The following is a 13978-nucleotide window of genomic DNA, read 5'->3' on the forward strand; positions in this document are numbered from 1 at the left end:
CAATAGACATGTTGTCCTACTTTATCCAGTAGAAAGCATAGCAAGGATCAGTCCATGCAGTTACATGTTCTCCCAGTTGGATAACAGTGTATATAAGGCATCCGTCACCATTATTTGCATTTCCTGTAATACCTATCCATTCACCACTGAGATGTATTTATGTATATTCATTAGCATAACTATTCCCTGGTTGACAAATTTCTCACCTTGCTTTTGTCATTGGGAATTAAACTAGATAAGAAAGAACAGAGCCACCAGTGACACTGTAACTTTATATTTTTATAATTTGTTTCAGTACTTGGCAACCTGGCTGTAACCTATGTAGATACAATTCGTACTGGAACCATTCCCTGCCTAGAGAATGCAGTCCTTTTGCTTTCACAGACTGAAAACTCTGTAGCAGTGAAGCAGGCCGTTGAGCATTATGAGATGAAGATGAAATGTATGATACTCCCTACTGACACAATTGGGAACTTCTTAGAGTTGCATGCTGTCTGTGAAAAAGAGGCAATTCAAATTTTTATGAACCGATCCTTTAAGGATGATGAAAGGAAGCACCAGCAACAACTTATGGTAAGTTTCTATTTTTGTTAATTTTATTTTCCTTGTATTCCTGTACATTTTATTTTCTTCATGTATAGACCACTCATTGCTTTTATCAATGCCTGTCCCTTCCTGGCACCATCTAGCCAACACATTGTCATATGCTTATGAAAAGCAAGCTATTTTATTGAACAGACGTATTATCCTCTCAGGAATGTTTTCGTCCAGTGGAAAAACACTTCTCAGGGTTGAAGGATATAACTGAGATGTTATAATTTCTGTTGCATTTTAATAATAATGCAATTTCATTGCTGACAGAAAAAGTGATCTTTTACATTCTATTTTTTTAACCTGGAGTCCATAAATCTTTTAAAATATTTTCTTTGTGCCAACCCTTTTAAGAAAAGTGGTTTGCAGAGAATTATTTTCATTCATAGTAAGCAGATGTGCTCATCATTAGTCATAGCTACAGTAAATTCACATAAGACTGAGATTTATCCAAAGGATGATGTCTTCTACATCAGGTGCAAGGGTACCTCCCCAAAGCGTATTGTGGCTGGAAACCCCAGCTGTAAGGGAGAAAGTAATCCACAACATTTCCATTTTTTCTTTTGCCACTGAAGTGAGAATACCCTCATCTTATCTGATTTTATCGGTCAGTTCTAGACAAAGACTGAAGTGATGAAAATGCCTATATTGTCAGCTGCCTCTTTCCATTTGTGCTTTATCTTAAGTTTTTTTTTTGGGGGGGGGGGGTCAAGGGTCAAGTGTCCAGTGTCAAACATTATAGAGCCTTTAAAGTAATTTCAAAGCATAACTGAATAACAAGATATGATTAGAGACTGTGGAAATGTATTAAATATTTGTATTTCCTAAAGTCGCTTTCCTCCTTTCTTATCATTCTTTACCTTTTCTTGCAATACAATATTAAAGAGCTCTGGTAAGGCCTATTGGAGAAAGGACTCTAAAAGCACTGATTCTGTTGACTACCTCTACTGTGGAGGCAACATTCACCATTAGAGTTTCGCCCTCTGCCTGGGAGGGTCTATCACCTGAGGTGTCAGAAGCAAAACCTTGCCATTTACAGAACCACAGCTACTTCCAGCCCTTCTGGTTTCTAGAGAAGGACCTCTGGGGAATAGAGAAGTGTACCCCTATAACAGACAACGTTTTCCCATCTTGTTTTCTTCTGGATAGTGTATCTTTAACCTTTGGCCCTGAGAAATGCTGAACCATCACAGGGGGCATTGATAAAGGATGTTTTAAAGTACTCCGTATAGTCGCACAGGCACATCCAGGCATGCATCGTAACAGTTATACCGTTGCCTGAAGCTCTTGAAGTGCTGTCTGCCACATTGGAAATCAGATGTATAGACATATTAGAAAGGGAATGCCGAGTGACTAACTGAGAATCAGCAGAGAGACTTTCTGACCTCTGCAGATAGGGACTCAGAGAGAGATTTGGAGAGATCCTTGGACAAATCTCCGTGGAAGCACGTCACACATGCCATATAGTTCAGTGCCTTAAGCTCAAATGTAGTTAAAGCATAAACTCACTTCCCAAATCTGTCCAGCACCCTGAACTCCCTGTTATGTGTATGGATAGTGGAGCTTTCCTCAGCACTGTCCTTTTTGGTGGCTGCCACCACCACCATAGAATCAAAAGATCAACCATCTCATCCACTGGAGAAACACCAGCTACTTCTGTTTAAGCAGTTCCAGCATTTCTGTGCATGAGACATTCTCAAAGGCGTGGATCTGAGGGACACCTTCCCCTCATGAAATTCAGTGTCTTCATTTAAAGACTCCTGGAGGGAGTCAACAAGCCTTCCCTTGTATTAATGCTTCCATTGAACCTGTCTGGTGGGAATGTTCTGTGAAGGACTCGGAAGCAGAATGAGGGTCCTCAGTGTGGATTGTCTCAAGGCTAGGAGGGGCTGGCTGTTCCGATGGGATAGAAAGTGTGGTATCAGGACCCAGGGATCTCCTGTAGGGAAGGACCAGACCTGAGTAGGAAGGGAAGTCTGCTCCATACAGTGAGAGAGTACTCCTTCAAAAGATTCAAGCACAGAGGTCGTTACCAGACCCAGGAGCCTCAACACCTAACATATTGGTACTGAAGTCCCATTTGATTCAGCTCTAAAGCCAATACCAAGATCCAAGCCACTCAATGCCAATTGGATCAGAGATGTGGTTGCGGTAGATGAAGGTCATGTCTTCAAATCAGACATAGACAAACCCCAGCAAATGCTTGGATGCAGCAGCCCCAAGTCTGATGGTCGGATCAGAGAATGAAGTGATAATATGAAGAGGGGATGGGCCCATGCTCATGGTTCCAACTGTGGTCAGAGCCGGGAGAACCCCTAATTGGATCTGGTTCCTGAGGAACTTTCTTATCATTCTTCCACATCCACTTCACAAAGGCTTCTGGAAGATCTGATTGACAAGAGAGATGTGGCAGTGGAGAAGGGTCTTCAAAAGAATGATAGAAAGTTCTTTCCTGTAGAAATTGGGATCTCAGTCTGGGTGAAACTGGCTCCAAGCAGAACAGCAGTTGTGGCAAAATAGATGTGCCAGATCTAGTGAAGATAGGATCTGACCCTGATGTCAGATTGGAGGTCTTAGCAAGTTTCAGACCAAGGACATGTCAGTATCTGATAAGGAACCAAATTTGGATATTATTTCTTCAAACCACTCAAGCCCTTCTTCATGAGGAATGGCTGTAAAAAGACTTTGGGTGTCACAAGTTGCCAAAGATGCTCCTTAGTTTATCCATTAGGTCCCAGGAGTCCCAAATGATGTGGGGAAACTAAATAAAAAGTTATTTAAGCTTCCAATCAATAAACTTGGCCATTGGCTCAGTGATGGAGCCCCCTGCAGCAACAGTAGGCTGCAAAGGTAGATCAAAGTGGTTAGAATGACTTTTTTTTATCCCAAAGATTTTGGGGATGACAGGATGGTACACTTTAAGAAAATAAAACAACCCCAGGGGTATAGTGTCAAATAGCAAATGTCTGTTCAAAAAGATATTAATTGCCCTGTAAGCAAAATTAATTTCATTGATTGACACAATGCTATAAACAGAGTCATCACAGAGCAATCTGTGCATATAGCCAATGTAGTAAACCCAGTCTATAATTACTATTCCCCTACCATTGTCAGATTTCATACACCTGATATTTTTGTCATGTGTCTTATTGTGCAAGATTACTCTGTCATTCTTGAATAAATTACAGAAACCGTGCTTTCTCTTGTTATTCAGTAAGCCTCTTATCTCTCATTCACATGACTTTTCAAATACATTTAACAATGGATGAAAGGGGTTCACCATGTTTCCTTTTAAAATAACTGGCAGAAGTGTGAAGAGTCGATACATCCCCGAATAAAATGTGGAAATTTAATTTTCTACTGAAAAGTTTCATATCCGTTAGTGTATGTTCCACATCAGCCCTGCCTTAGGGTATAAAACTGAAAACCTTCAAGAATAAATTATGGTGCTCTGGCCCAATGTACAAATCAGTGAAATTATAAATATTAAAATTGTAATAAGATGTAACAGACACAGTACATGAGGTATGAGAAGAAGAACCAGTGTTTACAAAATTAAAAATTCACCATCTCTTGAACTGATTTGCACGTTGATTCTTGTTTACCAATATTTTTCACTATTCTTACTTGTGATTGTTTTTTTTTTTTTTCTGAGGAGGGGGTGTCATTGTTTGAAACTTTTTTAATGAGTCTCTGTTTATTTCATTCATTCATGTTTCTGAAGATGTCTTTTACAGTCAAAAGCGCTTCACTGTGGTTTTAATAATAAAGAGTTCCCAAGTCTTAGTTACCTTGTCATTTTGGGTTCTAAAGTTGTAAAGGAATTATAAAGGTAAAGGCTGTTGGTAGCTTGGTATGGTGCATGCCGTGGGGAGTACATTTGGCATGCTAAGAAGCGTGTTCTGAATATTAAATGTTGCTTATAACACTGTGCCTTATTACACTGGCACAATGCCGTTATTTGTTTGATGCTCTGTATATTATTTTTTTCCTTCTTTGTCTTTACCATACTTTGGATTTCTACCGCAATGAAGCCATAACTGAAGAAGGAGTCATCCCATTCACTTATCTATAAATGAATACATAAATAAATGAAATATACTCACATTACTGTACTTGCTTGGGCTTTTCAGTTAACATTCCACTTTTAATGATGTCCTTCAAGGATGCATCTGCAGTCCTTACATATGGGTTGTCCTGCCTCAGGCAGCCCTTCGGTCGGCCGGATTCCAAAGTCTGGGTCCGGCGTCGGCTGATGTCGCCCTTTCCCCGATGTCAGAGTGCCTGGGGTATAAAAGCGTCAGCCGACGCCATCTTCCTCAGTCTTTCTTGCCGCGTGGTGCCCGAAGCAGAAGCAGAAGCAGTTCGCAAGTGCCGGTCGGCCAGCTCCTGTAACTTCAGCTACCGAAGACTTCAAAAGCTAAGTACCCCGTTGGGGACTCTTTCTTGCCTCAGCCGATGTCAGATAAAGTTAATAATTGCTTAACTTGTGGGAAACAAATACCTCATAAGGATTTCCACTCTTACTGCCTCCCCTGCCTAGGCCCAGACCACGACGTCTCGGCCTGTTCAGCCTGTGCTTCCTTCAATCGACGCACTCTTAGGCGTCGGGCGGAGTTTGCAGAGGAATTTTTTGGGGCTAGTTTCTCTTACAATATGCCGTCGGAGACTCCGACTTCTCATATAACCAAAAAACGGAAGGACAAGGACCGACACCCGCGGTCCGTGGTTTCGGCTGAAACCACGCCTAGGCCTACCGCGAGTGTCTCAGTCTCGGCTGAAACCGAATCCTTGGTACTTCCGACAGTCGAAACCGCACAACTGACAACCTCGGCCCCGGAGGCCGCTTCTGAGTCGGTTATAGAATTTCCCTCAGAAACCGGTGTCCTGGAGACATCCGACACCATTTCTTTAGACAAAACTACGCCAGCACGTGGTGCAGCCAGGCCTCCTGCATCCATGTCCATTAAGGCATTTACAAGGGCTAAAGCTGCTAAACAGCCAAAATCTTTGCCTCCCAAGGCTATCCCTCAGGGATCCACTACAGGTTCACAGATTCTAAGCTTAGCTGAGGACCTTATTTCCTTGAATAGGGGCTCTCAACCTCATCCGGACAGGAGCTCTCAACCTCCTCTAGACAAAAGGCCCAGGGTTGAGCCCGCTGACCCCCAGTCCTCTGATGAGGCCTCAGATGGCTCTGCTCTCTCGGACTACCAGGAGGAGGCCTTTTCGGCCTATGAGGATTCTGATGCAGAGGAATCTATTCCCTTGGCCTCCCCTCCTGAAGAGCTGTCCTTTGGGGAGACCCTTCACTCCATGAGAGAGCATTTCAAATGGCAGGGCCAGGAATTCTCTGATTCCAGGAAGAGATTAAGGACCTTTTTGCATTTACCTCAGCATAGACCTTTGGCTATTCCTCCTGTTTTGAATGTCATTGATGATGTGTACTCTGAGTCTAGCATAACCCCTGACTCTCTTCCTCCGGCTCCTGTCAAACCCGATCGGTACTACAGGGTCCCGGACTCACATCTTTTCCTTTACAAGGCCCACTCTGCTGACCCAGAAACTATTTCCCAGGGCCCTAAAGGGGTTGCAACTGCCACTACTAAAAATCCACTCCCCTCTGAAAGGGAGTCCAGGGCTTTAGAGAGGTGGGGTAAAAAAGTGTATACTTCTGCCACTCTTTCTATGAGGGCATTAAATTGTCAATTCCATATGATACAGTACCAAGAGTATTTGTTAGATGAATTGCATAAAAAACTGTCTTCACCTGAACCCCTAGATCGCAAATCACTTCAGGATCTGGTACATAACTCCCAGCAGGTTAGCAACCATTTCTTGCAGTGTGGTTATGATGCATTGGAAGCTTCATGTAGGTCAGCAATGACAGGTGCAGTCTTACGCAGGCATGCTTGGCTGAAGGAACAATCTCTGCCAGATCATGTTAAAGCAAAGCTTCTGGATGCTCCACTGGAAAAGCAAAAGTTATTTGGTTCCACTGCTCAGGAGGTCTTAAAGAAATTTGAGGAAAAGGCAAAATCTGTACAAACAGTCAAAGATTTTCTCCAAGTCCAACCACCAAGATTCAGCAGAAATTGGCCTTCTAAAAACTGGTCCTTTACAGACACAGAGAGATTTCAAAGAGGCAAGAACAGGCGTGCCAGAGGTAGAGGGCAAGATAGAGGCTCCTACAGAGGACGTCAATGGCAGCCTCCTAACCAGAGAGGTAGTGCAGGACCTACAACTGCTGCATAAGGACAGACTCAATGACTTTACCTTGACCCCGCCAACCAGGGCTCAGTTGGAAGCACCCTTGGGCGGAAAGCTTTCTTTATTCTCAGAAAATTGGCACAGTATTACAAGAGACAAATGGACACTGCAAATAATAGACAAAGGATACAGGTTCCATTTTCACACATTACCAAAAAGAAAAGGCATGCCAAACCTGCCACCGAATCAAAGGGCAGAGGCTTTGGAACAAATCTCCAACCTAATGCAAATGAAAGCTATAGAAAAGGTTCCTCTTTCAGAACAAGGCCAAGGATTTTATTCCAGACTATTCCTTGTCCCAAGAAAAGAAAAGCAATGGAGGCCTAGTCTCGACTTGTCCGCACTGAATACTTATCTCATTGTGCCAAAATTCAAAATGCTAACTCTACAGCAGCTCCTTCCCATGCTGGGCAAGGGGTCTTGGCTGGTAACTCTAGACCTCAAGGAGGCATACCTGCATGTCCCTATCAGACAAAGTTGCAGAAGACACCTCAGATTTCTTGCAGGTTCAGAGCATTATCAATTCTCAGCATTGCCCTTTGGCTTATCTACTGCGCCCAGAGTATTCACGAAATGCATGGCATCAGTAATTGCACACTGCAGACTTCAGGGGATTCAAATATACCCATATCTGGACGACTGCCTTATACAAGTGGACAGCCAACAAACTTTGGTAAAACACTTGAATTATGCCATCCGCCTACTTCAGGCCTTGGGATATACAGTCAACATTCACAAATCAAGACTTGTTCCATCCCAAAGAATAACTTTTCTGGGTGCGAAACTAGATACAACCACCCAAATGGCTTTTCTCACAGAAGAAAAACAAAGACAACTACCAGATTACTTCGAAAACCTGGCAAAACAAACGCAGCTGACTGCAAGGAAATTCCTGCAGGCCCTGGGTTACATGGCATCTTGCATTCTCCTGATTCCACAAGCAAGGCTGCATATGAGGAAACTGCAATGGTACCTAAGGAGTTTATGGACTCAGCACAGTCACAGCTTAGAAGCTTTGATACCACTCATTCCATGCCTTCAAAAGGAATTTCTGTGGTGGGCTCAAGCAAGCCAGTCAAACAGGGGTCTGCCCTTCAGCAAACTAATAACCAGCCAAACCATTACAACGGACGCTTCAGACCGCGGATGGGGAGCACACATGGAGGGCAGATGCATTCAAGGACTATGGTCACAAAAAGAACTATGCATGCACATAAACCAAAAGGAAATGCTGGCAGTGATACATGCAATCGAGGCCTTCAAATTCTTTCTGCATCAAGGCCACCTGCTAATAAGGACAGACAATACCACAGTTATGTGGTACATAAACAAGCAAGGAGGTACCCATTCCTGCCCTCTTTGCAGGCTGGCAATGAATCTGTGGGTACTTTCCCTGAACCTCAATATAGAGCTGCAATCCCAGTTTGTGCCAGGAAAAGACAACATACTGGCGGACAGCCTAAGCAGAAATATCATGGATCCACACGAATGGATGCTGCACCCAGACATCTTCCTTCAGATAACACAATCATGGGGGAGGCCGAACATAGATCTTTTTGCCTCCCACCACAACCATCAGCTGAAGAAATTCTGCTCAAGGACATACCACCCACAAGCATGGAAAGTGGACGCCCTCTCTTTCAGCTGGAAAACTCTAACAGTGTATGCATTTCCACCTCTTCCATTAATGACCAAGGTCTTATTGAAGATCAGGACAGAGCAGCCAAAAGTGATTCTGATAGCTCCGGACTGGCCAAGACAGCACTGGTACCCACTGTTAAGGAGCATGTCACGCACGAAACCATGGCCTCTACCACAATGGCCACTTCTTCTGACACAGCACAATTACAAAACTCTGCACTCCAACCTGAAAACTTTACAGCTGACAGCCTGGAGAGTACCTTGACTCCTCACCAGGATAAGCTATCCAAGAGAGTGAAGGATATCATCATGGAAGCTCACCAGCCTTCCACAAGGAAGGCCTATTCAGAAAAATGGAAAAGATTTTGCACTTGGAGCACCACAAAGGGCCTAGATGCGACAGTGATGAACATGGCACATATCCCGGAATACTTGGCAGAAATGCTCCACAATGGTCTTTCTTACTCTTCCATAAAGATTCATGCTTCAGCAATTTCAGCAGAATACAATACTGATCCACCTGTCTTCTCTCATCCTCTCCTAAGGCAGTTTCTAAGAGGAATTAAGAACATCAATCCTCCAAGGAAGCCACCAGTGCCTACATGGGACCTTAACTTAATGTTGGAAAAATTAACTCTACCTCCTTTTGAACCAGCAGCATCTTCAGAACTACAGTTCCTGTCTTGGAAGACCGCCTTCCTTCTGGCCATAACCTCAGCAAGAAGAGTATCTGAGTTGCAGGCCCTCATGGCAGTACAACCATTTCTTATTTTTCATCAGGACAGAGTCTCATTGCGAACCAATCCTTCATTCATGCCAAAGGGTGGTATCCAGGGTCTCATTGAACCAAGCTATTCACCTGCTTACCTTCTTTCCAAACCCACAAAACAAAGGGGAGAAACTTCTGCATACCCTGGACATTCACAGACAGTTGCGCTACTACTTGGACAGGACTAAGACTTGCAGAAAAACTGACCAGCTGTTTGTAGCATATGCTGCTGGTGTACACGGAAAAGCAATTTCCAAACAGACAATTTCAAAATGGATAGGAAATTGCATTCGATTCTGTTATTCTTTTCATGGCAAAACTGTGCCAGCTAACATTAGACCTCACTCCACCAGAGCCACAGCCACCTCCACAGCCTTCTTAAGAGGGGTGGCTACCAAGGACATTTTAGAAGCTGCTACATGGAGCTCCGTGCATACATTTTCCAAGCATTACAACTTACCCTTATATTCCAGATCCAGAGCAGGCTTTGCTTCGGCAGTCCTGCAGGGCATTTTAGCTACACCATCCTTTTCTTAGATCCTACCACCCCCAGATTGTCTATGGTATTCTACCCATATGTAAGGACTGCAGATGCATCCTTGAAGGACATAGTACAGTTTTGTACCTACCATAAATGTAGATGTCCGATAGGTATGCATCTGCAGTCAGGTTTCCCTCCCTCCTTCCCCTCTGTGGTATTTCTTGGGTGTTTATCCCTTTAATAGCTAGCTGGTGTTATCTGTTATGGTGTATTTGTTTTATATTTCTGTGCATGTTTTGAATTTATTGCATTTCTCCAAATTTAGCCTTCCTTAGAGGGCACCTGGCATCTGGGGCAAGAAAAACTGAGGAAGATGGCGTCGGCTGACGCTTTTATACCCCAGGCGCTCTGACGTCGGGGAAAGGGCGACATCAGCCGACGCCGGACCCAGACTTTGGAATCCGGCTGACCGAAGGGCTGCCTGATGCAGGACAACCCATATGTAAGGACTGCAGATGCATACCTATCGGACATCTACATTTATGGTAGGTACAAAACTGTACTTTTTTCGTATTCCAATATTTTCTAGAAATGTAGAAGTAAATTTCAGAGGATTCATTTTTTTTTATTTTTCAGGTCCTTATATTAAATTAATTCTTATTTTATTCTGGCTCTGTTTCCAAAGCCTTCCATCCTGACGTGCATGACAGTCTGCCCTTCATTGTAGTCTGAAACATGAACTGTTAGATTTCTCAGAAAGACATTTTTTAAAAGCTTTTGACTTCAGATTTTATGAATAAGGTAAGCTTCTGTTTAATTTGTAAAAGATCTTTCATACAGACTAAGGCAAACATTATTAGGTATTTTCTTCAGAAGAGGTTGAGGTATACAGCCACTTGTCTATGACATACTGGATGGATTTCTATCCTGACTTAAACCTTTGTAATTTGGGTTTCTGGTGACTAGGAACAACAAAAGTAAGGCAAACAGCAATCCAAGAACCACTCAGCCAAAGAAAAGGTTCCAACAAACGATCTCCAACCAATGGTGTAAAAACGACTTCTGTAATAAAATCCAATGCAGAATGATACACACAACACAGTAGAGTTAAGCGCTTTCACCTAGTCTAAATACCAGGCTTCCTCAGAACTCTGTGCGTTGAAATTAATCGCCTTAAATAGCTTGAGTTAGCTTAAATTAAATCATGTAACCATCCCACCAAAAAAACAATTCAATTATTTTAAAAATTTTTGAAAGACCAGTTATTAAAATTCGGTTCTTTAAAAATACAGCTCTGTGAAAAAATATATATAACCATATTTTAAAATCATATTTTAAATGCATATTTTAAATGAGACCTGGTCCACTAAATTGAAAATAATGAATGACAAACATGATACAAAGCATCGTGACAACCCCAAAATGTAAAAATGTATAAATCAATACAAAAAAAATCATATCTGTAAGTACAATGTGTAGTTCCTAAAACAGGAAAACAGTTTGCATTCATAGTGGTTGTACATAATTGCAATTCCTCATACTCATAATCTAGCAGCTCTTAGTTCTAAAACACTGCTGATATTGATGATATCATTTAAACCCGGTGCTCTTCCCGCGTCTAGTTTGAGTTGCCAAAGCAACTCTCTATACTCCAGTTTAGATTCCCAACTACTGCCCCGGGGATCTGTACAAACATGCTCCAATACAAAAAACTTTATAACCATATTTTTACAATTTTGGGAATGTTTATAAAAGGCCTTAGTTTTTTTTCCTTTACTGACTTCGTACATGTGTTCGTAAACCCTTCTGTTTAAATGTCTTTCTGTTTTTCCTACATAAAAACTTGAACATAGTGTACATATGCCCAAGTAAACTACCCCTTTGGACTTGCAATTAAAATGCTGTGAGGATTGAATGTTAAATTTCCTAGACGGGATATACAAGGAACCCTGACTGAACATGTAAGAACATTGGTGGCATGCCCCACACTTGTAAGTACCTTTAATCTTCCTAGCTTGCCTAATCAACTTTCCTACCCATCTCTCCATGTATTCTTTGAGGTTCATATCTCTCCTCCTGATGAAGTGGGGCTTGATAGGTAAAAATTCAGATATTTCATCATTCACCTTTAATACATGCCAATATTTGAACTTGTACATCAGAATAGAGTTTGTAAAAGAGGAAATTTTATTATATATAATTTTACGGACATTAACATCTAGGACGAGCATTTCAATTTGTTTACCAAAGGGTTTCACTTTGTTCCCTCACACCCAGGGGTAGTGGCCAACACAATCATTGACCTTAAGCTTTTTTACCAGACAGTTAAACTTTAACATACTATTTAGGTCAGGTACAACCTAAATCGGATCTGTCAAGGGCAAGTACTTTTAACCCCCCTATCCATCCATTCTTGAAAATATTTGAAGAATTGGTTGAGAGGGAAATTAGGCATCTTAACTATAAGGAAGTTAGGAAGGACAATTTCTCTGAAATGGATAAACAAGTTTTATTATCATGAAATTAACACAAATGCAGGGTAATGAAACCTGATAAGGGAGGTGGTGTGGTTTTAAGGTATAATGCCGACTATGACATTTACATGCACAATATTTTACAAGAAACAGACCACTATGAATCAGTTTCCCAAAATGAGATTAATATAGCGTACGCTAAGATTAAATATTACTTGTTAGATCATTTAATGCAAGGGAGCATAAATGAAAAGTGATGCAATTTCTTATTTGTGGACAAACCAAAAATACCCACAATTTTTGGCATCCCTAAGACACATAAAGGGACTAACAACATTAAATTTAGACCTATAGTGGCGGGCACAAGGGGTATAACTGAACCGTTGGCCATTTATGTTGATTTTACAGTCAAAATGTTTATAGCTTCAATACATCATATTTGTAAAGACTCATGGGAGTTTTTGAAAGGTAAACTAAAGAATTATTCAGTAGGGATTTGCTTATGGTTACCATTGATGTCATTGAATTGTTTCCAAGCATTCCTCATGAGAAGGGTTTGGAATGGTTTTCGGAAATTCTTATTGCCGAATCTGGTTTGGACAACAATACTATTAATTTAGTAATGGAGAATATTATCATCAAAAGAAGGGTGTTGCTATGGGGGCATCTTGTGTATTATATCACTGGGAAAAAGAATTTATATTACAAACAGATTGGACAAACCACATTATTAAGTATACCAGATTTTTAGACGACATTTGTTTGTTGTGGAAAGGGACAAAAGAAGAATTGAAAAAAAATGTTGACGACATTAATGAAACCACTGAATTTTTGAAATTCACTATGAACATGGGGGAAGACAGTTTGGATTATTTAGATGTCACGCTTTACAAGGACTATGAGAATAATTGTTTTCAGTCAAAAATTTTCTGGAAAACGACATTCTCAAACACTTACTTGCATTTTGATAGTGGTCACCCCTTCTACCAGAAAAGGGAAATAGTGAAAGGACAGTTAATTAGGGCTTCAAAAATGACAAGTACGATTGATGAATTCCTGAAGGAAGTGGAATTCATTAAAATTCTGTTTTTAGAAAGGGGTTACCCTGAAGAGTTCATTGAAAATATTGTCAAGGAAGTTATTGAGAACAGGAACATAAAATTCTTCCCTTTATTAGGGATTGGTATTAGTAATTTGGAAAAAGGTTGTCCAAAAACTATTCCTAAGGAAGGGGCTTTTGTGCACACTTTCTCGGGGACTTCATCAAAAGTAGAAAGGATCATTACCATATGTCACAAGATGGGTTGCAAACTGGCTTAAGGACAGAACCCACAGGGTTAGAGTTGCTGGCGCTATGTCAGACTATTCAGTTGCATACCGTCTGCCCAGAGGTGACATGTGCCTGACATACAAGGCCATGTCCAACCCGGAATTAATGGACATGCTCCACCTCAAAAAATCCAAATCCACCAAAACCACTAGAGCAAGCGACTTAAACCTTAGCACGGATATAAATAGGACGTGCTGGAGGGATAGATTTATCACTCAGAGACTCCCTATGCTGTGGAATAAAATCCCGGTCCATGTGAGGCAGAGCATCTCGCTGGCTGTGTTCAAGAGAAATCTTGACCTGTGGATGGGAGATCGTAGGTTTATCCCGGGAATCATCTCTGTGTCACTGCTGGACAGAGGCACAACAAACTAATGGGCACAGTATTTTTTCATATAAGGGGTGGCGTAAGCCACAAAAAT

General features: G+C 41.6%; 1 protein-coding gene across 2 annotated transcripts in view; it reads left to right on the forward strand.

Annotated features, from left to right (window-relative positions):
* LOC122809310 (guanylate-binding protein 1-like) overlaps positions 1–13978 on the forward strand; it is a 668410-nt gene that overhangs the window by 481959 nt on the left and 172473 nt on the right. For both annotated transcript variants that reach the window (XM_044080706.1, XM_044080705.1), the window contains one exon: positions 296–573. In XM_044080706.1, coding sequence (XP_043936641.1) covers positions 296–573 — 278 coding nt within the window. The remainder of the gene's footprint in view (positions 1–295; positions 574–13978) is intronic.

Source organism: Protopterus annectens, chromosome 8.part0 (genome assembly GCF_019279795.1).
Source record: "Protopterus annectens isolate FY-2018-M chromosome 8.part0, PAN1.0, whole genome shotgun sequence".
Taxonomy (NCBI): Eukaryota; Metazoa; Chordata; order Ceratodontiformes; family Protopteridae; genus Protopterus; species Protopterus annectens.